The 27,445-nt window shown below is 46.7% G+C and overlaps 1 protein-coding gene across 1 annotated transcript; it reads right to left on the minus strand.

Moving 5' to 3' along the window:
• Window positions 1–817: 817 nt before the first annotated feature.
• Window positions 818–25,575, minus strand: ANKRD2 (ankyrin repeat domain 2). The gene is made up of 9 exons (XM_069755906.1): window positions 25,185–25,575; window positions 23,940–24,047; window positions 19,468–19,629; window positions 18,544–18,651; window positions 7,513–7,611; window positions 3,826–3,924; window positions 3,576–3,674; window positions 2,941–3,039; window positions 818–1,119 (listed from the first exon to the last, which is right to left on the minus strand). Exons 1-9 carry the CDS (start codon window positions 25,251–25,253, stop codon window positions 1,021–1,023), a joined length of 942 nt encoding a protein of 313 aa, XP_069612007.1. The 5' UTR covers window positions 25,254–25,575; the 3' UTR covers window positions 818–1,020.
• Between the last annotated feature and the right edge of the window lie 1,870 nt (window positions 25,576–27,445).

A 27,445-nucleotide genomic window follows, 5' to 3' on the forward strand; every position in this document is an offset into this window, starting at 1 on the left:
GGAGGATCCGGCGCGTCCATGCATGAGCCACACAGGCCATATATAATTGGGGTATCTTTGCGGCCCCCCAGTCTCCGAGACCTGGTTGCCTCTGCAGCATTATAGCTGTGCCCTAAGCTCCTTAGTGATATCTGATTGAGATGGTGACACTGAGAAACGTCTAGAATCACAGGATATTTACTGCTGATTTATGGTTTTGGTGCAAATGCTTTTTAAAGGGGTTGTCACATTTTTATTTACTCTATAAGAGCATTCTGGACCCTCATATTAGTCAGAGCACATGGACCACTGATTTGTGCAATGTCACATATCCCCATGTGGTGGCGCTACAGAGGACCCGATCACTTGTCCTTAGGTTCCTCCAGAGATTACAGATGATCGCTTCAGGTTCCAGAAGTAGCACACCTTTTATTCCACCTATCTTTGGGGCAATTCTTTAACAAAGATGAATTATCAAAAACCCTTTAATAAGGAGGAGCTCTTACTGAAGTCTTCCATCAATTAGCAGCAATGGAGACTAGCTAATCAGTATATTGTTCTCTGGAGGACCCAGCACATCCATTACATTGCATTGATGTACATGGGCATCATGTAATACTTCCTCGATCCTGCGGAGGCGCTGCTTCAGAATAGAACCAGACAAAACAAGATCAATTACTTGTCAGTGGGACTTATAAATGTAAAGGTTATTGTAAAATGTACACGGTGATAGGGGAAGGAAGTGTCAGCTCCCGGACAGGAGAGAAGTGTCCGAAGTCTTCCGTATTCACAGAATAACGGACAATACCAAGAACCAACAACCCCAAAATTATATATCGGGAACTCCCAGTACAATTATACCATGAAACTTTATTTTACTAAGAAGCGATGCTTTATACAACATTTATATGACGACTGTACGTAATTCACCGTGTCAACAATTTACAAAAATAATCTTCAGAAGCGATGACCATAATCACATCCAAGAGTCTACTCTGTGCACATCAGCAATAAATAAGAGGCCAATGACTTGTCTCCACTCTACAGCTGCTTCTCCGAGCCATCGTTTGATCGTTTCACCAACGCCTCCCGGATGTCCGACTGCCACTGCTGCACGAGGTCTGTGGGGGTCTTACCATCCTGGACCACACGCAAAGGAGAAAGTGGGTTACTTTATTGGTATCTGTAGTTCTATTAGTCACATCCATACAAGCTCGGACTGGCCGACGGGAGAACAGGAGAATCCTCCGGTGGGCCGCCCCTGTGAAGGAGTGCTGATGAGCAGCGCTATCGCGCTTCATTCACTATTTTCAGACAAAGGCAAAGCTAGCCAGTTTAATATTACATAGAAGCAAAAATAAATTTGCGTAATAGGGTCAGGTACGCAACTGAACAGTGGTCCCTAAGGTGAATGTTATTGGTGGGCCTTTCTAACCCAGTCCCACACTGCATCCATGCATGATTTATAATCAGTAATTACTGACAGTGTCTGGGGGATAAAAGGTTATTGTGGCCGACATTTGGGTTACGACCATATGGTGGTCTTAGGCTCGTTTCGCCCCACGTCTCGGCCTCTGGTCGTGGCTCCATTGTAGGCTTCTGTCTAACTAGGGCTCAGACGTGACCCCCCGATTGGGCCATAGACTTCACTTAGGCTCGTTTCACCCCACGTCTCGGCCTCTGGTCGTGGCTCCATTGTAGGCTTCTGTCTAACTAGGGCTCAGACGTGACCCCCCGATTGGGCCATAGACTTCACTTAGGCTCGTTTCACCCCACGTATCGGCCTCTGGTTGTGGCTCCATTGTAGGCTTCTGTCTAACTAGGGCTCAGACGTGACCCCCCGATTGGGCCATAGGCTTCACTTAGGCTCGTTTCACCCCACGTCTCGGCCTCTGGTCGTGGCTCCATTGTAGGCTTCTGTCTAACTAGGGCTCAGACGTGAACCCCAGATTGGGCCATAGACTTCACTTAGGCTCGTTTCACCCCACGTATCGGCCTCTGGTTGTGGCTCCATTGTAGGCTTCTGTCTAACTAGGGCTCAGACGTGACCCCCCGATTGGGCCATAGGCTTCACTTAGGCTCGTTTCACCTCACGTCTCGGCCTCTGGTCGTGGCTCCATTGTAGGCTTCTGTCTAACTAGGGCTCAGACGTGAACCCCAGATTGGGCCATAGACTTCACTTAGGCTCGTTTCACCCCACGTCTCGGCCTCTGGTCATGGCTCCATTGTAGGCTTCTGTCTAAGTAGGGCTCAGACGTGGCCCCCCGATTGGGCCATAGACTTCACTTAGCAAAAACTGGGTTGAAAACACAAAACCTTGAGTTCCATTTTTTCCCAAGAAAGTCCAACTTTAAAGCCAGACACAACCGTGTACGTCATGAACCTAGGCTGAGACGTGGCATGAGGCTAGCCTTAGATTAAAGAGTTAAACAAATTATTTATCAGCCCAAATCTAGGAAGAAAGCAGAAAATGCACTAAAAAAAGAGGGTTCTCCGGGCAGTGTCGGATTGGGTTGACCGATAACATTTACTCTTGGGGTTCGCTGTTCAGCTACATGTAAAAAAAAGACCTGACCCTAGTAGACAAATATTCTGTTGCTTTTTCTATTATTAATTTGGTTGGCTTGTTTACTGAACGATGATCTCTTTTTCTGCAAATAGTGAATCAATTGCAATAGCGCGGTTCATCAGCACTCCTCCACAGGGGCGGCCCACCGGAGGATTCTCCTGTTCCCCCGTGGGCCAGTCCGAGCCTGTGTTCAGGGTATAATGGCCACGTTAGTAGCCCTCACATTAGAGGAAATAAGGTACATTGTGTCCCCACTTTAATACGGAAATGCAGCTCACTGGAGCATGAAAGGGATCTATCATTCCAGATCCTAGAGGACTATAAGATAAATGGTCATCAGGACTATATTAAGTGAAAATTACCGATTGTAGATGTATTGGGGTCGTACTCACCCAGTTTTTTGCCATCATGTTGGCGCCATATATTATCAGCATTTTGATGATTTTATACCGGTTAAGTCTGACGGCATCGTGTAATGCGGTATCACCTTCCTGTAGCCAAAAAAAGCAAAAGTACAGCGTTAGGCCTCATTCACGTACGAGAAAACCGGACTGATTAGATTGATCAGAGTGTCATCAGATTTTCTCGTTCATGGAGAAAAAAAAAAAAGGTTTCTCCACGTTCTCCATTCTGATAGTCCGTGAAAATTGGACCACACTCAGATGTCATCCAAGTGCAGTCCGATTTTTCACGCACCCATATACGTGCGTTACCGATTCTGATCCGACCCTCATATCAAAATCAAACGACATGTGAATGGCCGCATAGATCACCACAAGTACAAGTGCGACCTGTGAAAAACACAGAGAGCGCTGGTACGCGAAAATCGGGCGTCTGAATGAGGCCTTAATAACCGTATTATATTGGGCTTGGCTAATGTCACATGTGCGGCCACCGTTCACATCTCTGACTTTTCGGGAAACTCATTACTTGGAGTCTTGCAGTTTTCTTATTACAGTCCACTATTTTACAGACAGTCAAAAAGAAAAAAAAGGAAAAAAACAAAAACAAATCTCCCAAATCTTACCCTGTCTTTGGCGTTTATCTCCACCCCAGTAGCAATCAGATGCTCCACTATGTCTGCATGACCGGTACGTGTAGCAACATGCAGGGGGGTACTAAGAACCTAAAATAGGAAAAAAAATAGCAAAAAATATACTAATTTATTAAAATGAATGACTGTTCTTATTGGTGCAGAACAATTAAACATTGCAATTTAATTACTCCCAAAGGTTAGAGATGATGAGACGTGAGACGCCTTGTGCCCCTGGTCTTACCTTGTCTTTTACGCTGATTTCAGCGCCGTTTTCCTGGAGAAGCTTTAGGACATCCAGCTTTCCCCCCCGGCAGGCCCAGTGGACGGCGGTGCAGTCCAGCTATACACAAAAGATGAAGAGAACATCCTATTCTCATTGCTAATTAATAATATGACTGAGTGATTTGGTTTTTCTTTTTTTTTTGCCAAGGTAGAAGCGCAATTTTTTTAATGCAATTTTTGGTAAATTGCGGCACAATGCTGTCTGGCTGCAATCTATGAAAGCTGCCTTAGGATATGTGCACACGGAGTGTTTTTTGCTGAGTTTTCGTAGAAGAAAATGAGCAGAAACTCAGGAATTTAGAGTTTTTGAGGAAGATTTGGAAAGTGTCCGCTCAGTTTATGCTCCAATAACTCCTCAAATAACTCAGTGTGAACATAGCCTAATAGTTGTCAGAATGCAAAGACCAGGACTGAGCAGAGTTTGTGAGAGGGTTGCTACCTTCTCCACCCAAAAAAAATACTGCCTGTGTGAAAAGGAGCCTTGCTTCATGCTGCCACTGGGATCCAGGGTACTTTATCAACATCCCTTGTGCACTAAGGAGGTGAAGCGGTAAGTGTAAGTATCCCTGGTGGTCTAGGGAAAAGAAACTGTAAGTATCCCTGGTGGTCTATGGGAAAGACGCTGTAAGTATCCTTGGTGGTCTATGGGAAAGACGCTGTAAGTATCCCTGGTGGTCTAAGGGAAAGACGCTGTAAGTATCCCTGGTGGTCTATGGGAAAGAAGCTGTAAGTATCCTTGGTGGTCTATGGGAAAGACGCTGTAAGTATCCCTGGTGGTCTAAGGGAAAGACGCTGTAAGTATCCCTGGTGGTCTATGGGAAAGAAGCTGTAAGTATCCCTGGTGGTCTAAGGGAAAGACGCTGTAAGTATCCCTGGTGGTCTATGGGAAAGAAGCTGTAAGTATCCCTGGTGGTCTAAGGGAAAGACGCTGTAAGTATCCCTGGTGGTCTATGGGAAAGAAGCTGTAAGTATCCCTGGTGGTCTAGGGGAAAGACGCTGTAAGTATCCCTGGTGGTCTAGGGAAAAGAAACTGTAAGTATCCCTGGTGGTCTATGGGAAAGACGCTGTAAGTATCCTTGGTGGTCTATGGGAAAGACGCTGTAAGTATCCCTGGTGGTCTAAGGGAAAGACGCTGTAAGTATCCCTGGTGGTCTATGGGAAAGAAGCTGTAAGTATCCCTGGTGGTCTAAGGGAAAGACGCTGTAAGTATCCCTGGTGGTCTAGGGAAAAGAAACTGTAAGTATCCCTGGTGGTCTATGGGAAAGACGCTGTAAGTATCCTTGGTGGTCTATGGGAAAGACGCTGTAAGTATCCCTGGTGGTCTAAGGGAAAGACGCTGTAAGTATCCCTGGTGGTCTATGGGAAAGAAGCTGTAAGTATCCCTGGTGGTCTAAGGGAAAGACGCTGTAAGTATCCCTGGTGGTCTATGGGAAAGAAGCTGTAAGTATCCCTGGTGGTCTATGGGAAAGACGCTGTAAGTATCCCTGGTGGTCTATGGGAAAGAAGCTGTAAGTATCCCTGGTGGTCTAAGGGAAAGACGCTGTAAGTATCCCTGGTGGTCTAGGGAAAAGAAACTGTAAGTATCCCTGGTGGTCTATGGGAAAGACGCTGTAAGTATCCTTGGTGGTCTATGGGAAAGACGCTGTAAGTATCCCTGGTGGTCTAAGGGAAAGACGCTGTAAGTATCCCTGGTGGTCTATGGGAAAGAAGCTGTAAGTATCCCTGGTGGTCTAAGGGAAAGACGCTGTAAGTATCCCTGGTGGTCTATGGGAAAGAAGCTGTAAGTATCCCTGGTGGTCTATGGGAAAGACGCTGTAAGTATCCCTGGTGGTCTATGGGAAAGACGCTGTAAGTATCCCTGGTGGTCTATGGGAAAGACGCTGTAAGTATCCCTGGTGGTCTATGGGAAAGAAGCTGTAAGTATCCCTGGTGGTCTATGGGAAAGAAGCTGTAAGTATCCCTGGTGGTCTAAGGGAAAGACGCTGTAAGTATCCCTGGTGGTCTATGGGAAAGAAGCTGTAAGTATCCCTGGTGGTCTAAGGGAAAGACGCTGTAAGCATCCCTGGTGGTCTATGGGAAAGAAGCTGTAAGTATCCCTGGTGGTCTATGGGAAAGACGCTGTAAGTATCCCTGGTGGTCTATGGGAAAGAAGCTGTAAGTATCCCTGGTGGTCTATGGGAAAGAAGCTGTAAGTATCCCTGGTGGTCTAAGGGAAAGATGCTGTAAGTATCCCTGGTGGTCTATGGGAAAGAAGCTGTAAGTATCCCTGGTGGTCTAAGGGAAAGACGCTGTAAGTATCCCTGGTGGTCTATGGGAAAGAAGCTGTAAGTATCCCTGGTGGTCTATGGGAAAGACGCTGTAAGTATCCCTGGTGGTCTATGGGAAAGAAGCTGTAAGTATCCCTGGTGGTCTAAGGGAAAGACGCTGTAAGTATCCCTGGTGGTCTATGGGAAAGACGCTGTAAGTATCCCTGGTGGTCTAGGGAAAAGAAACTGTAAGTGTAGGTATCCCTGGTGGTCTATGGGAAAGACGCTGTAAGTATCCCTGGTGGTCTAAGGGAAAGACGCTGTAAGTATCCCTGGTGGTCTAAGGGAAAGACGCTGTAAGTATCCCTGGTGGTCTAAGGGAAAGACGCTGTAAGTATCCCTGGTGATCTAGGGAAAATAAACTGTAAGTATCCCTGGTAGTCTAGGGCAAAGAAGCTGTAAGTGTAAGTATCTCTGGTGGTCTAAGGGAAAGAAGCTGTAAGTGTAATTATCCCTGGTGGTCTAAGGGAAAGAAGCTGTAAGTATCCTAGGTGGTCTAGGGAAAAGAAACTGTAAGTGTAGGTATCCCTGGTGGTCTATGGGAAAGAAGCTGATCCCTGGTGGTCTAGAGCATAAAAGTTGTAAGTATCCCTGGTAGTCTAGGGCAAAGAAGCTATAAGTATCCTTGATGGTCTAAGGCAAAGAAGCTGTACGTGTAAGTATCTCTGGTGGTCTAGGGAAAAGAAGCTGTAAGTGTAATTATCCCTGGTGGTCTAGTGCAGGGAAAACATCATTGCTAATATCCCTGGTGGTGTAGTGGTTCATTTAGACATCCCTGGTGGTCTAGAGAAGTAAATATACATGTTAGCAGTGGTCTAGAACAGTAATTTAAGCTTCCCTGGACCATTGTGGTTAATAAGAAATAGCCCTGGTGGTATACTATTGACAAGAGGTTAATTCTGCATTCTGTGTCTTTTCTTTTATGGAAAGGTAAAACTGCTATTCCATTATTGCTGCTGCAAAATGTATATTGGCACTGGTTTGGCTCCCAGTATGATTATCTCCTCCTGGGCAGGCTGGTCACTTTCTGGCCGTGTGGCAATTTTGCATCTAGAAGGACGACCTATAGCCATGTGCTAAGGGTGCTGTGCTAATCGCACATTATTGGCCCTATCCCCACTATCCCCATTTTCCATGGAAGGTTAAATAACTCCAACTTAGAAAGTAAACTAGGAAGGATCCAACCTGAGGACCATGGCAGCTCAAGGCATGGCCGAAGGGGAACATGCCAGACCCTCCTGCCCAGAAATGAGGGCTGTGGTGGCATTGTCCAGCATCACTTAGGCATCCCCACTTTGATTATTGCCATTGTTTGCTTATAATGCAACTTACAGTCTTACCCGATCTCTAAAGTTGACAGAAGATCCACTGTCTATGAGTTTCTTAATGATTTCCATGTGACCCTCCAGGGAAGCTCGATGGAGAGCTGTCCGCTTGAACTGAAAAATAATAGCCCCAATTAAATGCACAAATTATATTTACAGGGGCTTTTCCAAAATTAATGGCACGGTCCGCAGAGAACCTATTGCACCTTTCTAGGAGGGGATCAGTTTACTGGAAGCAATTACTACTATTAGGTCAATGCCTACTTTTTATCGGTTTCTCGATCAAGTCATGGGCTGAAGTAAATCACAGGATACCTTCTATGCAGGTCCTGCGACAGGGAACCGAGTGCAGCCCCCTATATGGAAAGCAGGAAAGGACACAGAAGACCACTCTGTAGGAACAGTATATGGACCGAGTGGTGGTCTCCTACATGGGAAGCGGTAGTGGACACACATAGAAGACGACCTCTCTGCAGGAATAGTATACGGACCGAGTGCGGCCCCCTACATGGGAAGCGGGAGCGGACACAGATAGAAGAGGACCTCTCTGCAGTAATAGTATACGGACCGAGTGCGGCCCCCTACATGGGAAGCGGGAGCGGACACACATAGAAGACGACCTCTCTGCAGGAATAGTATACGGACCGAGTGCGGCCCCCTACATGGGAAGCGGGAGCGGACACAGATAGAAGAGGACCTCTCTGCAGGAATTGTATACGGACCGAGTGCGGCCCCCTACATGGGAAGCGGGAGCGGACACACATAGAAGACGACCTCTCTGCAGGAATAGTATACGGACCGAGTGCGGCCCCCTACATGGGAAGCGGGAGCGGACACAGATAGAAGAGGACCTCTCTGCAGGAATTGTATACGGACCGAGTGCGGCCCCCTACATGGGAAGCAGGAGCGGACACAGATAGAAGAGGACCCCTCTGCAGGAATTGTATACGGACCGAGTGCGGCCCCCTACATGGGAAGCAGGAGTGGACACAGATAGAAGACGACCTCTCTGCAGGAATTGTATACGGACCGAGTGCGGCCCCCTACATGGGAAGCGGGAGAGGACACACATAGAAGACGACCTCTCTGCAGGAATAGTATACGGACCGAGTGCGGCCCCCTACATGGGAAGCAGGAGTGGACACAGATAGAAGACGACCTCTCTGCAGGAATTGTATACGGACCGAGTGCGGCCCCCTACATGGGAAGCGGGAGTGGACACACATAGAAGACGACCTCTCTGCAGGAATTGTATATGGACCGAGTGCAGCCCCCTACATGGGAAGCGGGAGCGGACACACATAGAAGACGACCTCTCTGCAGGAATAGTATACGGACCGAGTGCGGCCCCCTACATGGGAAGCGGGAGCGGACACAGATAGAAGAGGACCTCTCTGCAGGAATAGTATACGGACCGAGTGCGGCCCCCTACATGGGAAGCGGGAGCGGACACAGATAGAAGAGGACCTCTCTGCAGGAATTGTATACGGACCGAGTGCGGCCCCCTACATGGGAAGCAGGAGCGGACACAGATAGAAGAGGACCCCTCTGCAGGAATTGTATACGGACCGAGTGCAGCCCCCTACATGGGAAGCGGGAGCGGACACACATAGAAGACGACCTCTCTGCAGGAATTGTATACGGACCGAGTGCGGCCCCCTACATGGGAAGCAAGAATGGACACAGATAGAAGAGGACCTCTCTGCAGGAATTGTATACGGACCGAGTGCGGCCCCCTACATGGGAAGCGGGAGCGGACACAGATAGAAGAGGACCTCTCTGCAGGAATTGTATACGGACCGAGTGCGGCCCCCTACATGGGAAGCAGGAGCGGACACAGATAGAAGAGGACCTCTCTGCAGGAATTGTATACGGACCGAGTGCAGCCCCCTACATGGGAAGCGGGAGCGGACACACATAGAAGACGACCTCTCTGCAGGAATTGTATACGGACCGAGTGCGGCCCCCTACATGGGAAGCAAGAATGGACACAGATAGAAGAGGACCTCTCTGCAGGAATAGTATATGGACCGAGTGCGGCCCCCTATATGGGAAGCGGGAGCGGACACACATAGAAGAGGACCTCTCTGCAGGAATAGTATATGGACCGAGTGCGGCCCCCTATATGGGAAGCGGGAGCGGACACACATAGAAGAGGACCTCTCTGCAGGAATTGTATACGGACCGAGTGCGGCCCCCTACATGGGAAGCGGGAGAGGACACACATAGAAGACGACCTCTCTGCAGTAATAGTATACGGACCGAGTGCGGCCCCCTACATGGGAAGCGGGAGCGGACACAGATGGAGGAGGACCTCTCTGCAGGAATTGTATACGGACCGAGTGCAGCCCCCTACATGGGAAGTGGGAACGGACACACATAGAAGAGGACCTCTCTGCAGGAATAGTATACGGACCGAGTGCGGCCCCCTAAATGGGAAGCGGGAGCGGACACAGATAGAAGAGGACCTCTCTGCAGTAATAGTATACGGACCGAGTGCGGCCCCCTACATGGGAAGCGGGAGCGGACACAGATAGAAGAGGACCTCTCTGCAGGAATTGTATACGGACCGAGTGCGGCCCCTTACATGGGAAGCGGGAGCGGACACAGATAGAAGACGACCTCTCTGCAGGAACAGTATATGGACCGAGTGGTGGTCTCCTACATGGGAAGCAGGAGCGGACACACATAGAAGAGGACCTCTCTGCAGGAATAGTATATGGACCGAGTGCGGCCCCCTACATGGGAAGCAGGAGCGGACACAGATAGAAGAGGACCTCTCTGCAGGAATAGTATACGGACCGAGTGCGGCCCCCTACATGGGAAGCAGGAGCGGACACAGATAGAAGAGGACCTCTCTGCAGGAATAGTATACGGACCGAGTGCAGCCCCCTACATGGGAAGCGGGAGCGGACACAGATAGAAGAGGACCTCTCTGCAGTAATAGTATACGGACCGAGTGCGGCCCCCTACATGGGAAGTGGGAGCGGACACAGATAGAAGAGGACCTCTCTGCAGGAATTGTATACGGACCGAGTGCGGCCCCTTACATGGGAAGCGGGAGCGGACACACATAGAAGAGGACCTCTCTGCAGGAATAGTATATGGACCGAGTGGGGGTCTCCTACATGGGAAGCAGGAGCGGACACAGATAGAAGAGGACCTCTCTGCAGTAATAGTATACGGACCGAGTGCGGCCCCCTACATGGGAAGTGGGAGCGGACACAGATAGAAGACGACCTCTCTGCAGGAATTGTATACGGACCGAGTGCAGCCCCCTACATGGGAAGCGGGAGCGGACACAGATAGAAGACGACCTCTCTGCAGGAATTGTATATGGACCGAGTGCGGCCCCCTACATGGGAAGCGGGAGCGGACACACATAGAAGAGGACCTCTCTGCAGGAATAGTATACGGACCGAGTGCGGCCCCCTACATGGGAAGCGGGAGCGGACACACATAGAAGAGGACCTCTCTGCAGGAATTGTATACGGACCGAGTGCAGCCCCCTAAATGGGAAGCAGGAGCGGACACACATAGAAGAGGACCTCTCTGCAGGAATAGTATATGGACCGAGTGGGGGTCTCCTACATGGGAAGCAGGAGCGGACACAAATAGAAGAGGACCTCTCTGCAGTAATAGTATACGGACCGAGTGCAGCCCCCTAAATGGGAAGCGGGAGCGGACACACATAGAAGAGGACCTCTCTGCAGGAATAGTATATGGACCGAGTGGGGGTCTCCTACATGGGAAGCAGGAGCGGACACAGATAGAAGAGGACCTCTCTGCAGTAATAGTATACGGAACGAGTGCGGCCCCCTACATGGGAAGCAGGAGCGGACACAGATAGAAGAGGACCTCTCTGCAGGAATTGTATACGGACCGAGTGCGGCCCCCTACATGGGAAGCAGGAGCGGACACAGATAGAAGAGGACCTCTCTGCAGGAATAGTATATGGACCGAGTGCGGCCCCCTACATGGTAAGCGGGAGTGGACACAGATAGAAGACGACCTCTCTGCAGGAATAGTATACGGACCGAGTGCGGCCCCCTACATGGGAAGCGGGAGCGGACACAGATAGAAGAGGACCTCTCTGCAGGAATAGTATACGGACTGAGTGCGGCCCCCTACATGGGAAGCAGGAGCGGACACAGATAGAAGAGGACCCCTCTGCAGGAATTGTATACGGACCGAGTGCAGCCCCCTACATGGGAAGCGGGAGCGGACACACATAGAAGACGAACTCTCTGCAGGAATTGTATACGGACCGAGTGCGGCCCCCTACATGGGAAGCAAGAATGGACACAGATAGAAGAGGACCTCTCTGCAGGAATAGTATATGGACCGAGTGCGGCCCCCTATATGGGAAGCGGGAGCGGACACACATAGAAGAGGACCTCTCTGCAGGAATTGTATACGGACCGAGTGCGGCCCCCTACATGGGAAGCGGGAGAGGACACACATAGAAGACGACCTCTCTGCAGTAATAGTATACGGACCGAGTGCGGCCCCCTACATGGGAAGCGGGAGCGGACACAGATGGAGGAGGACCTCTCTGCAGGAATTGTATACGGACCGAGTGCAGCCCCCTACATGGGAAGTGGGAACGGACACACATAGAAGAGGACCTCTCTGCAGGAATAGTATACGGACCGAGTGCGGCCCCCTAAATGGGAAGCGGGAGCGGACACAGATAGAAGAGGACCTCTCTGCAGTAATAGTATACGGACCGAGTGCGGCCCCCTACATGGGAAGCGGGAGCGGACACAGATAGAAGAGGACCTCTCTGCAGGAATTGTATACGGACCGAGTGCGGCCCCTTACATGGGAAGCGGGAGCGGACACAGATAGAAGAGGACCTCTCTGCAGGAACAGTATATGGACCGAGTGGTGGTCTCCTACATGGGAAGCAGGAGCGGACACACATAGAAGAGGACCTCTCTGCAGGAATAGTATATGGACCGAGTGCGGCCCCCTACATGGGAAGCAGGAGCGGACACAGATAGAAGAGGACCTCTCTGCAGGAATAGTATACGGACCGAGTGCGGCCCCCTACATGGGAAGTGGGAGCGGACACAGATAGAAGAGGACCTCTCTGCAGGAATAGTATACGGACCGAGTGCAGCCCCCTACATGGGAAGCGGGAGCGGACACAGATAGAAGAGGACCTCTCTGCAGGAATAGTATACGGACCGAGTGCAGCCCCCTACATGGGAAGTGGGAGCGGACACAGATAGAAGACGACCTCTCTGCAGGAATTGTATACGGACCGAGTGCAGCCCCCTACATGGGAAGCGGGAGCGGACACAGATAGAAGACGACCTCTCTGCAGGAATTGTATATGGACCGAGTGCGGCCCCCTACATGGGAAGCGGGAGCGGACACACATAGAAGAGGACCTCTCTGCAGGAATAGTATACGGACCGAGTGCGGCCCCCTACATGGGAAGCGGGAGCGGACACACATAGAAGAGGACCTCTCTGCAGGAATTGTATACGGACCGAGTGCAGCCCCCTAAATGGGAAGCAGGAGCGGACACACATAGAAGAGGACCTCTCTGCAGGAATAGTATATGGACCGAGTGGGGGTCTCCTACATGGGAAGCAGGAGCGGACACAAATAGAAGAGGACCTCTCTGCAGTAATAGTATACGGACCGAGTGCGGCCCCCTACATGGGAAGCGGGAGCGGACACAGATAGAAGAGGACCTCTCTGCAGTAATAGTATACGGACCGAGTGCAGCCCCCTAAATGGGAAGCGGGAGCGGACACACATAGAAGAGGACCTCTCTGCAGGAATTGTATACGGACCGAGTGCAGCCCCCTAAATGGGAAGCAGGAGCGGACACACATAGAAGAGGACCTCTCTGCAGGAATAGTATATGGACCGAGTGGGGGTCTCCTACATGGGAAGCAGGAGCGGACACAAATAGAAGAGGACCTCTCTGCAGTAATAGTATACGGAACGAGTGCGGCCCCCTACATGGGAAGCAGGAGCGGACACAGATAGAAGAGGACCTCTCTGCAGGAATTGTATACGGACCGAGTGCGGCCCCCTACATGGGAAGCAGGAGCGGACACAGATAGAAGAGGACCTCTCTGCAGGAATAGTATATGGACCGAGTGCGGCCCCCTACATGGTAAGCGGGAGTGGACACAGATAGAAGACGACCTCTCTGCAGGAATAGTATACGGACCGAGTGCGGCCCCCTACATGGGAAGCGGGAGCGGACACAGATAGAAGAGGACCTCTCTGCAGTAATAGTATACGGACCGAGTGCAGCCCCCTAAATGGGAAGCGGGAGCGGACACACATAGAAGAGGACCTCTCTGCAGGAATAGTATATGGACCGAGTGGGGGTCTCCTACATGGGAAGCAGGAGCGGACACAAATAGAAGACGACCTCTCTGCAGGAATAGTATATGGACCGAGTGGTGGTCTCCTACATGGGAAGCAAGAATGGACACAGATAGAAGAGAACCTCTCTGCAGGAACAGTATATGGACCGAGTGGTGGTCTCCTACATGGGAAGCAGGAGCGGACACAGATAGAAGACGACCTTTCTGCAGGAATTGTATAAGGACTGAGTGCGGCCCCCTACATGGGAAGCGGGAGCGGACACAGATAGAAGAGGACCTCTCTGCAGGAATTGTATACGGACGGAGTGCGGCCCCCTACATGGGAAGCGGGAGCGGACACAGATAGAAGAGGACCTCTCTGCAGGAATAGTATATGGACCGAGTGCGGCCCCCTACATGGGAAGCGGGAGCGGACACAGATAGAAGAGGACCTCTCTGCAGGAATAGTATACGGACCGAGTGCGGCCCCCTACATGGGAAACGGGAGCGGACACAGATAGAAGAGGACCTCTCTGCAGGAATTGTATACGGAACGAGTGTGGCCCCCTAAATGGGAAGTGGGAGCGGACACACATAGAAGAGGACCTCTCTGCAGGAATTGTATACGGACCGAGTGCGGCCCCCTACATGGGAAGCGGGAGCGGACACAGATAGAAGAGTACCCCTCTGCAGGAATTGTATATGGACCGAGTGCGGCCCCCTACATGGGAAGCGGGAGCGGACACAGATAGAAGAGGACCTCTCTGCAGTAATAGTATACGGACCGAGTGCAGCCCCCTAAATGGGAAGCGGGAGCGGCCACACATAGAAGAGGACCTCTCTGCAGGAATTGTATACGGAACGAGTGCAGCCCCCTACATGGGAAGTGGGAGCGGACACACATAGAAGAGGACCTCTCTGCAGGAATAGTATACGGACCGAGTGCGGCCCCCTATATGGGAAGCGGGAGCGGACACACATAGAAGAGGACCTCTCTGCAGGAATTGTATAAGGACTGAGTGCGGCCCCCTACATGGGAAGCGGGAGTGGACACACATAGAAGAGGACCTCTCTGCAGGAATAGTATACGGACCGAGTGCGGCCCCCTACATGGGAAGCGGGAGCGGACACAGATAGAAGAGGACCTCTCTGCAGGAATTGTATAAGGACTGAGTGCGGCCCCCTACATGGGAAGCGGGAGCGGACACAGATAGAAGAGGACCTCTCTGCAGGAATTGTATACGGACTGAGTGCGGCCCCCTAAATGGGAAGTGGGTGCGGACACACATAGATGAGGACCTCTCTGCAGGAATTGTATAAGGACTGAGTGCGGCCCCCTACATGGGAAGCGGGAGTGGACACACATAGAAGAGGACCTCTCTGCAGTAATAGTATACGGACCGAGTGCGGCCCCCTACATGGGAAGCGGGAGCAGACACAGAGAGAAGAGGACCTCTCTGCAGGAATAGTATATGGACCGAGTGGTGGTCTCCTACATGGGAAGCAGGAGCGGACACAGATAGAAGAGGACCTCTCTGCAGGAATTGTATACGGACCGAGTGGGGCCCCCAACATGGGAAGTGGGAACGGACACAGATAGAAGACGACCTCTCTGCAGGAATAGTATACGGACCGAGTGCGGCCCCCAACATGGGAAGCGGGAGCGGACACAGATAGAAGAGGACCTCTCTGCAGGAATAGTATACGGACCGAGTGCGGCCCCCTACATGGGAAGCGGGAGCGGACACAGATAGAAGAGGACCTCTCTGCAGGAATAGTATATGGACCGAGTGGTGGTCTCCTACATGGGAAGCAGGAGCGGACACAGATAGAAGACGACCTCTCTGCAGGAATTGTATACGGACCGAGTGGGGCCCCCAACATGGGAAGCGGGAGCGGACACAGATAGAAGAGGACCTCTCTCCAGGAACAGTATACGGACTGAGTGCGGCCCCCTACATGGGAAGTGGGTGCGGACACACATAGAAGAGGACCTCTCTGCAGGAATTGTATATGGACCGAGTGCGGCCCCCTACATGGGAAGCGGGAGTGGACACACATAGAAGAGGACCTCTCTGCAGTAATAGTATATGGACTGAGTGGTGGTCTCCTACATGGGAAGCGGGAGCAGACACAGATAGAAGAGGACCTCTGCAGGAATAGTATATGGACCGAGTGGGGGTCTCCTACATGGGAAGCGGGAGCGGACACAGATAGAAGAGGACCTCTCTGCAGGAATAGTATATGGACCGAGTGCAGCCCCCTACATGGGAAGCGGGAGCGGACACACATAGAGGAGGACCTCTCTGCAGGAATTGTATACGGACCGAGTGGTGGTCTTCTACATGGGAAGTGGGAGCGGAAGTGGACACAGATAGAAGAGGACCTCTCTGCAGGAATTGTATATGGACCGAGTGCGGCCCCCTACATGGGAAGCGGGAGTGGACACACATAGAAGAGGACCTCTCTGCAGTAATAGTATATGGACTGAGTGGTGGTCTCCTACATGGGAAGCGGGAGCAGACACAGATAGAAGAGGACCTCTGCAGGAATAGTATATGGACCGAGTGGGGGTCTCCTACATGGGAAGCGGGAGCGGACACACATAGAGGAGGACCTCTCTGCAGGAATTGTATACGGACTGAGTGTGGCCCTCTACATGGGAAGTGGGAGCAGACACAGATAGAAGAGAACCTCTCTCCAGGAACAGTATATGGACCGAGTGGGGGTCTCCTACATGGGAAGCAGGAGCGGACACAAATAGAAGAGGACCTCTCTGAAGAAACAGTATATGGACCGAGTGGTGGCTCCCTATATGGGAAGCGGGAGTAGACAGATAGTAGAGGACCTCTCTCCATCATAAACAGTATATGGACCGAGTGGTGGCCCCCTAAATGGGGAGCAAGAGTGGACACATATATAAGAGGACCCCTCTCCAGGAACAGTATATGGGCTGAGTTGTGGCCCCTTATATGTGAAGCAAGAGTGGACACAGATAGAAGAGGACCTCTCTCCAGGAACATTATATGGGCTGAGTGGTGGCCCCCTGTATGGGAAGCAAGAGTGGACACATATAGAAGAGGACCCCTCTCCAGGAACAGTATATGGACCGAGTGGTGGCCCCCTATATGGGAAGCAAGAGTGGACGCAGATAGAAGAGGACCTCTCTCCAGGAACAGTATATGGACCGAGTGGTGGCCTCCTATATGGGAAGCAAGAATGGACACAGATAGAAGAGGACCCCTCTCCAGGAACAGTATATGGACCGAGTGGTGGCCTCCTATATGGGAAGCAAGAGTGGACGCAGATAGAAGAGGACCTCTCTGCAGGAACAGTATATGGGCTGGGTGGCGGCCCCCTATATGGAAAATGGAAGCAGACAGATAGTAGAGGACCTCTCTCCATAAACAGTATACGGACAGAGTGGCGTCCCCCTAAATGGGAAGCAAGAGTGGACACAGATAGAAGAGGACCCTTATGCAGGAACAGTGTGTGGACTGAGTGGTGGCCTCCTATATGGAAAGCAGGAGCAGACACAGATAGAAGAGGACCTCTCTGCAGGAATAGTATATGGGCCCCTTACAGTCATCAGAAAGCACAATTTTTCCTGAATTTGAGGCAGTAGTGGCCCTGTGGCCCTGTGTGGGTGAAGAGGGAGGTGTGACTAACAGTATGTCCGCCCTTGACGGGAAGGACTGTCATCAAGAAGTATAGGTCATATTTATGCCTAGGGCCCCTTTCAGAAATTGTGCCCACCATCACATTTAACCATGGCTCCCCTCCTGCCCATCAGTTAACCAATAGGAGCTGCACCATTTCCCTTAGATTGGACCTTATGCCAAAATGGAACAAATTTAATGTAATTGCCCAAATCCCCAATTCATCTGTAATTTCCACAATAAAGGGTTTGTCTTGTTATACGAGTTATCACCTATCCACTTGTTGATCGGTGGAGGTCCAGCCACTGGGATCTGCATCAGTCGGTAGAATGAGAACTTGAAGGCTATTTAATCCCTAAAGGGCTACCAAACGCGGAGCTTCGCTTTTTACGGCATCCCCATGGGGAATTAATGGAGCCACGGTGGGGCGTCCACCCTGCTGTCCCATCTTGTAATGGGAATAAAGGTTCCCAGATCTGTCGATCATTGGGACACCCATTGATCGGCAAGTTGTGATTGTAAACCCCTTTAACCTACAAAACTTGAGATTTGATCCTTACGGGTTACAAGACTAAGAAGCCCCTATATTTAGGAAGGAGAGTCCATTTTGTCCGTATATTGGTTGCTTTCACAACAGATGTCCCTTAGAGAGTCCTCTGTCCTTGATCTCACCCCTACACCGAGCTGCGGGACTTTTACATGTAATTGAAATTCATTACAACCATCGAGCATCCCAAAAGGCTTTGGTGCTCCTATTTTTAGGCTAATAAATAAATAATTGCAGACGTGTCACATGAGCGGGTCGCCTTACAGCTCGGCTGGTGATATGTGCAGCGCTTGCAGCTTTCAATCACATTATCGGTAAATTAGACCAATGTTAATGATTGTTATGATTATCGGGTGTAGAACTTAATCTCGGGGCAAACCTTTGGCTCGGGCGATGGAATGGAATGCAAAAAGTTGGCCAAGAAATGCCTTGATGAGATACGCTTGATACCCAAATGTCTTAGATAGTGCGAACAAGCCAAGGAGGCCTCTTATAGACGTACCTCATCACAAGTGTCTGGGGAGCCACCATCTTCTAAGAACTTCTCGATTACATTCATTTTACCTTCAACGGCGGCTTTCAGGAATGTGTCTGGACTGATGGGTTCTGTCTGTGGGTCAAAAATTGATTTTTTGACTGATATTGTATTGATGTATTAGATACATTTGATCTAATCTCTGAGAACAGCAGAGTCCTCCTTTGCTGAATATTTTGGATTTTTGGAGGATCTACAATAGGATCTTATAGTAAGCCGATCCATATAAAGGTGAGAACTTATGTCCTCCATTCTGGCGATCCCAGGAGTGAGACCTCGAGGATCCACCAAATATCACCTATCCACTATCATTTTTAGGAATGGAATAAACCTTAAAGTCTTTTTTATAAGTCTTCCAAGGGAAAAAAAAGGTTGAGTCACATAACTTCAAGACTCCATCTCACTGTATAAATGATCATTTTTAACTACAAATCAAAAAACCTGATGTATTATTGGATCTGTCAGTGGCAGAAGCCACTCCACACATTTATTAAAGAGCAACTGTCACTTGCAATAAAAATCTTTTTTTTTAATAAATAACCTGGTATAAATGCCGCTGTTCTCCTGAATCGGGCAATGTTTTTCTTTTTTTCCTGCCTCTCTCCATTCCTGAGATATGGCTCCTTCTTCCCTGTATGCAAATCTAAGTGGGCGTGGTCCTGAATTCTTTTTTTATGGGAGTGTCTTTGGAGACCACACCTACTTACTTAACAAGATTAGATTTGTATACAGGGAAGAGGAGGCCATATCTCAGGAAAGGAGAGACGCAGGAACAAAAGAAAAACAATGCCGGATTCAGGAGAACAGCGACATTTACACAGTTTAAAAAAATACATATTTATATAAAATGACAGGCCCACTTTAAGTCTACTAAATTGAACACATACTTACAATCTCTTCTATTTCTGGCTTAGGTTCTGGAGCCACCACTTGTGACTTCTTCTTCTTACGCTCTTGTCTCCTTTTGCGTATTTCAATAAAGTTTTCTATTCCGCCAATATCTACTATTTCCTTACGCAAATCCACAGAAGTTTTCCGTACCCGATCTTCACCCTGTGAGAGCCAATGGTTATTGAGTGGTCAGTCTATTATTACCTACAGGCCTGAGAGTACAAATAATAAAGAACAAAAATCTTGAAAGAACTTTTAACATAGGACTTCTCACTAGGTGACAGGTGGCTATTATTTTACTCTCACACCTCCCGTGAGTATTCAATTTTTTTTCTAAATCTGTTATACAGTCCTAAAGATTTAGTCCTTACCAAGGGGGTGTGGCTCACATGGTAATTATGCAAAGCTGCACAAAGACACGCCCCAGAGGATCCCGTGAGCTACACCACCTTGGTAACGACCATAAAAATTAGCACAAAATAAAAAGGCCCATATCTCGGGAACCCTATGGCGGATTTAATAAAAGGAAAAATGCAAGATTCCTGATATTTTCTTTTTTTTGTATAAAATAGGGATATATAGAACTGAACAAAATGGTCAAAAATCATTTTTTAAAGTTTTAATGTAAAAACATGATGTAAACAATGGGTCATTTTGTGATGGCACATTACTGTTAATAACTTGGTCACGTTTAAGCTATTTTTTGGACATACTCGATAAATGGGTAAATATTTCTGTGGTTTATTTTTTATTAATGTTTTTCTTCCCATTTTTATTATTTTTTATAATTAACAATTTTCCTAATTTCATACCTTAACATAGAATTTATCATTTTGTCATGTGTCATGAAATAGTTATTTAATATACGGTAATACTTTACAAATGCTGTAATTTACCCTTTTTTTTTGTTGTTCATTAACTTGTGCCACCAGAAGGTCACTATGCAAATTGACTGTTGCCTATTTAATTTCCAAGAGGAGCATTATATGGCCTATAAGTCTCCTCACACTGGCATGTCAGGCATGTCACTCTCCACAAAAAGAGAGACTACTCCTTAAACACCAGAATATCAGAAAATGCTGCAGGAACATTGGAGGACAACAAGGGCAATCTGGGACAGCTTTAAATCAGTGTTTACAATCCATATCAAAACGAGCTTGTAAGCACGGCATATGCTGTCTAATAGCAATGATTGATAACCTAGAGTACAGACATGATTTTTAATAAGAGGTAAATTGCAAAGTTGCTTATTTTTTAGACAAACTTTGTAATTTTAGCCATTGGGAATATTGAGACTAACGCTTTAAGGGTGGGGAAAAACAGAGAGCAATATTATTATTATTATATTATGAAGCAAAAAGTGCAAAAAGCCTAAGAATGGTAAAATACATTATTGTCAGTAGCTCTAATAGACTTTAATGGGATTTTCAGGCAATATAATGTCTACATGACCTAGTAGACCCTCTCATGGATGACCACTAGGTATCTGAAAAAAGAGCTTTTTCTTGTTTGATTCTTTGGATTCTCCTTATATTTACACCCTATGGCCTAGGTTAGAATCAGGGGCGTAACTAATGGGCCTGGCAAGTGAGACGCCCGCTGATGCCAGCAAATACTTCGGCTGGATGTACGTCCTCGGAAGCACATTCAGCTACAGTGCGTCACAGCACACATACCCATCGGATTCGTGAGTGGCAATACACGCTGCTAGCCAATCGCAGGACAGCAGCTGACGTCGGCATGCACATGACCGTGGACGCACGACAGTGACGTCACGCCCTCCCATCGTTTGCACGCTGAAGTCAGCTGCCGGCTGCGGAAGAAGACGCTGTGCATCGGGAGAGTGGAGGGAAGGTGAGTATTTTTTTTTAATCAGTTAGTACATGGTGGCCATACTACTACATGGATGACTATGGGCTGTGCATTATACTGTATGGAGAACTACAGGCTGTGCATTATACTGTATGGAGGACTACGGGCTGTGCATTATACTACTTTAATCACTAGGGACTCTGCATTATACTACATTTTATTTATTTTCAATTTTACTCACTCAAATAGCGCCATTAATTCCTCAGCGCTTTGCAGACATCATCACTGTCCCCATTAAAGCTCACAATGTAGATTGCCTATCAGTATGTTCTTGGAGTGTGGGAGGAAACTGGAGAACCCGGAGGAAACCCACACAAACGCTGAGACAACATACAAACTACTACATGACTGATGATGGGCTGTGCATTATATTATATGAAGGATATGGGCTGTGTATTATACTAACATGGAGGACTATGGGGTGTGTTATACTTTATGGAGGACTGTGGAGTGCATTATACTGTATGGAGGACTATGGTGTGTGCATTACACTATATGAAGGACTATGGAGAGAGCATTATATTATATGGAGGACTATGGTGTGTGCATTACACTATATGGAGGACTATGGTGTGTGCATTACACTATATGGAGGACTATGGTGTGTGCATTACACTATATGGAGGACTATGGTGTGTGCATTACACTATATGGAGGACTATGGAGAGAGCATTATATTATATGGAGGACTATGGGGTGTGTATTATACTATATGGAGGACTATGGTGTGTGCATTACACTATATGGAGGACTATGGAGAGAGCATTACACTATATGGATGACTGTGGGGTGCATTATACTATATGGAGGACTATGGGGGTACATTATACTATATGGAGGATTATGGGGTGCATTATAAAATATGGATGACTATGGGCAAAATTATACTATATGGAGGTCTATGAGGGGTGCATTATACTTTATGTAAGACTATGGGGTACATTATACTATATGGAGGATTAAGCAGGGTGCATTATACTTCTATTATAGTGCTCCAATACTTTTATGTACACCCCTGCTGTGTATAATGGTTTATTTTTTTTTCTATGCATTAAAGAACAGCAACAGAACGGGGGATATATACCAAGATGGGGGATATATATACCAGGATGGGGCCCCTTGAAAAAGGACATATATACCAGGATGGTGCTAGGATGAGGGGCATAAATACCAGAATGGAGGGCATATATCATATAATCAGGGTAGGGCCGGTCCAAATCTTGCACTGGGACCCATCAGGCTCTAGTTACGCCACTGATACCATACTTTGACCATCCAAAGCTGTCTCTCCTGCTGTCTTCATGAGCAAGACGCTTGGCCCAGCCCCACAATGACAAAGGATTGGGCATTTTAAAATCCAACATGTCCCATCATATTTAACACCCAATATTAGGAGACCTTCGTAGAAATTGAATTGTATTCTCCGGGAGATAATCCCCTGCTAGAGGAGAGAACATAGGGGCTCTTGGTCAAGTTGAGCGTCCGTATGTATGGCGGACTAAGGAGAGATAGCAGTCTGACAATCTATTTCCTAAGTGGCTTTAATACACTATACTTTAGCCTGGATTAGTAATATCACTTGTTATTACATTTCTCTAACGTTTAGAAGGACAGACCTATTTTTTTACCCCAAAAAACTTATGTAAAAAAAAGTCATAAAATCAATCGCAAGTTCTGCTGCCAACTCCCATGTCTGGCTTTGTATATTCTTTCGTAATTTAGTGCTCTGCAGCCTGCAGCACTTGTAGCTCTGTGTGCTCAGCTGCTCTCTGCAATAATGAAAGACCAGCGGACTGCTGAATGCTGTTTATCACACAAGGGCCAGAGAGTGAAATGTAGGTAATAATAAGTCCCAACATACAGGAGATTTATAACCTCATTGTAGATTGATAGCCAAGAAAATAATGTGGTAATAAACTGTACTGCCCGAGAGTGTGGGCAAAGAGATAGATAGATAGATAGATAATAGAGAGACAGATAATAGATATATAGATAGATAGATAGTAAATAGATAGATAATAGATAGATAGTAGGTAGATAGATAGATAGATAATAGATAGATAATAGATAGATAGATAGATAGATAGATAAACTGTACTGCCCGAGAGTGTGGGCAAAGAGATAGATAGATAGATAGATAGATAGATAGATAGATAGATAGATGATAGATAATATATGATAGATAGATGATAGATAGATAATAGATAGATAGTAAATAGATAGATAGTAGATAGATAGATAGATAGATAGATAGATAGATAATATATAGATAGATGATAGATAATAGATAGATAGATAGATAGATAGATAGATAGTAAATAGATAGTAGATAGATAATAGATAGATAGTAAATAGATAGATAGTAGATAGATAGATAGTAAATAGATAGTAGATCGATAGATAATATATAGATAGATGATAGATAGATAGATAGATTATATATAATAGATAGATAGATAGATAGATAGATAGATAATAGATAGATAGTAAATAGATAGATAGTAGATAGATAATAGATAGATAGATAATATATAGCTAGATAGATAGATGATAGATAGATAGATAGATAGATAGATTATATATAATAGATAGATAGATACCTGCAAATTTGCCAGATTCCGGTTCACTGGAGGTTTGCAGTTTTCTTTATTTAATTCATTCCGGTCTATGTCAATCACACCAGTCTTCCGAAAGCGAGGCTTCAAGATCTAAAATAAATGTAGTCGTGTGTTTTTACTTGTAGCTGTATTCTTATAAAATGAAGAATAGAAGAGTAAAACAATTGAAGGGAAAAAAATGTAGATATTAAATATAGGGGTTGACTTGTAAACCACAATTATTATTGTCAGTATTATTATTACCGTAATTCTATTAGAATGAATAAAAGTCTGTTGCTCCATCCTGAGATTATTTATTAACTGTGCTATCTCATAACACTTTTTGGATCACTATGATTAGTAATTGCACTCATGACACTGATATTTGGTATCAGATTACCTGAATGATACCAGTTACATGATACGGTATTACTGGCGGTACTGTAACTGAATGGCAGAGATATTAATCTTTACTGGGTCTATTTATTAATTCTGTTAATTTGTTCTATTATTTTATTATAAGCTCCACAAAATGAGAATCAATTATTAAAAGTATTTAATACTTAGCCTAATATTTTTTTGTTACTTTTAAATATCATCTCCAATGTTTGATCTTATTACAACTACTCTTCTGTCTGTTTATCTATTCTATCTTTCTATCTATTATCTATCTATCATCTATCTATCTTTCTATCTATTATCTATTATCTATCATCTATCTATCATCTATTATCTATTGATCTTTTATCTATCAATTATCTATCTAATATCAATCTATCATCTATCTATCTAACTATCTAACTATCTATTATCTATCTATCTATTATCTATCTATCATCTATCTATTATCTATCTATCATCTATCTATCTACCTACTTATTCATCATATTGGTTTATAAACCTTTCTGTTCATCTCTAGCATACAATTTTAACAATTTAGCAAAATTTGGACTAATTTTCCTCTGGTTTTCCTATCTAATACCAATTTATATACGGTACATCTATAGCTAACTAACCATTATTCAAGGATCCCGAAAAAATTACAATTTTAACGCCTTCCATATTGAATTATAGTGATTGACAATTAGTTAAAAAAAAAATAGATATTTTCAAGCAAAAAAAAATACTTGCAAAAAAAAGTTATTAAAAATGATTTCATTACTTAAAAAAAACCTGAGAAAATCCAAATAATGCAATAAATATAATAATGTATGTACTATAATACAACAGCATAAAGTTATCACTCACCTGATTTTCTTTCTCGAGTTCCAATTTTTGGTCAATAATTTCGGTGGCCCATTTCACGTTGTCCTCCATTTTTAATATTCCAGAATAGAATGGCAAATGGAGACTGATTCTGGTGCTGAAGGCTTGGTGTTTATGTGTAGCTTGATAGAACAGGCAGCAGGGTGGTAGTTAGAGGATGATGGGGGTAGAGGGAAGAGTTGTCCATTTCATTTCCAATTCTCAGGGAACTTTATAGGGAACGTCCAGGGACAGCTCCACCCATGTATCAATCAGTAGATTCGGGGTCCATCATTCCAAAACCAACAGGTGTAGCCTTCTCGCACATGACCTGGGAGTCTTCAGCATGAGCTCATCCTGCCACATTATGTCATGTCTCCAGCCCTGACCTTATGTCACATTCTCGCCCCCTCCTAAAGTGCCTCATGTCACAACAGTACCAGGATCATCCTCCCTGCTCCTGTTGTCCTTGATGAAGAATGGAGCATGCTTTCCAGGGCCAGGAGAATTTTTATTAAAAAAACAAAAACAAAACTAAATGATTATCTTTTTAAGAACGTAGAAAACACTCCAATAATATATTATTATTATAACACATTAATGAGATAATAAACTAGTATAATAATGTGCTATTATAATAATATACAGTACTGCTTTAATAAAACACTTCCACAATATTGCACAGGAAAGATATATATCTTGGTACAGTGTTAGCCAGTGGATAGAAAAATATTTAGAATTGAGAGTCCTCAGTGGTTGATACCTTTTTTTTTCAGTTGGCCATTAAAAGGTGTCAACCACTGAGGACTCTCAATTCTAAATATTATTCCACCATATTGCAGTCATTTAATAGTATAATACTATATTAATGCACTATTATGTGTTTTTGTATACATTTTGTAAAAAGTACACATATACCAACTTTGGTGCATGATCCATGCACTTTCAGACAACTGGACCTCAATTGACAGATAATGTGATAAATAGACAATCTACAAATTATTCATAAATTATATTGTCTTACGAAAAATTCCCGAAAAAGTTCCAGACTCAAGATGTTTCCCTTCTTTGTGACCTTGTAGTGGAGTGGAGTCAGGTCCTTGCCTCTCTACAGGAAGTGGAGGCGGGTCCTTGTCTCTAGAGGAAGTGGAGGCAGGTCTGTCTCTCTACAGGAAGTGGAGGCGGGTCCTTGTCTCTACAGGAAGTGGAGTCAGGTCTGTCTCTCTACAGGAAGTGGAGGCGGGTCTTTGTCTCTACAGGAAGTGGAGGCGGGTCCTTGTCTCTAGAGGAAGTGAAGGCAAGTCTGTCTCTCTACAGGAAGTGGAGGCGGGTCCTTGTCTCTACAGGAAGTGGAGTCAGGTCTGTCTCTCTACAGGAAGTGGAGGCGGGTCCTTGTCTCTACAGGAAGTGGAGGCGGGTCCTTGTCTCTCTACAGGAAGTGGAGTCAGGTCTGTCTCTCTACAGGAAGTGGAGGCGGGTCCTTGTCTCTAGAGGAAGTGGAGGCGGGTCCTTGTCTCTCTACAGGAAGTAGAGTCAGGTCCTTGTCTCTCTACAGGAAGTGGAGGCGGGTCCTTGTCTCTAGAGGAAGTGGAGTCAGGTCCTTGTCTCTCTACAGGAAGTGGAGGCGGGTCCTTGTCTCTTTACAGGAAGTGGAGGCAGGTCCTTGTCTCTCCACAGGAAGTAGAGGCAGGTCCCAGTCTTTCTATAGGAAGTGGAGGCGAGTCCTTGTCTCTCTACAGGAAGTGGAGTCAGGTCCTTGTCTCTACAGAAAGTGGAGGCAGGTCCTTGTCTCTAGAGGAAGTGGAGTCAGGTCCTTGTCTCTCTACAGGAAGTGGAGGCGGGTCCTTGTCTCTTTACAGGAAGTGGAGGCAGGTCCTTGTCTCTCCACAGGAAGTAGAGGCAGGTCCCAGTCTTTCTATAGGAAGTGGAGGCGAGTCCTTGTCTCTCTACAGGAAGTGGAGTCAGGTCCTTGTCTCTACAGAAAGTGGAGGCAGGTCCTTGTCTCTAGAGGAAGTGGAGTCAGGTCCTTGTCTCTCTACAGGAAGTGGAGGCGGGTCCTTGTCTCTTTACAGGAAGTGGAGGCAGGTCCTTGTCTCTCCACAGAAAGTAGAGGCAGGTCCCAGTCTTTCTAGAGGAAGTGGAGGCGGGTCCTTGTCTCTCTACAGGAAGTGGCCACTGACACTGTTCACCCCTCTCTCTGCCTGCACCCCGGCCATCACTCACTCACTGCACTCAATTGTATTAATATCTGTCAGACGCGAATA

Source organism: Ranitomeya imitator, chromosome 2 (genome assembly GCF_032444005.1).
Source record: "Ranitomeya imitator isolate aRanImi1 chromosome 2, aRanImi1.pri, whole genome shotgun sequence".
Classification (NCBI taxonomy): domain Eukaryota; kingdom Metazoa; phylum Chordata; class Amphibia; order Anura; family Dendrobatidae; genus Ranitomeya; species Ranitomeya imitator.

Excerpts from the sequence above, each read along its gene's own strand:
- ANKRD2 (XM_069755906.1), bottom strand. The coding sequence starts at position 25,253 with ATGGAGGACAACGTGAAATGGGCCACCGAAATTATTGACCAAAAATTG. Across the intron at positions 7,612-18,543 it reads CCCCAGACACTTGTGATGAG|TTCAAGCGGACAGCTCTCCA; the intron begins GTACGTCTATAA and ends ATTATTTTTCAG. Across the intron at positions 3,040-3,575 it reads AGATAAACGCCAAAGACAGG|GAAGGTGATACCGCATTACA; the intron begins GTAAGATTTGGG and ends TTTTGGCTACAG.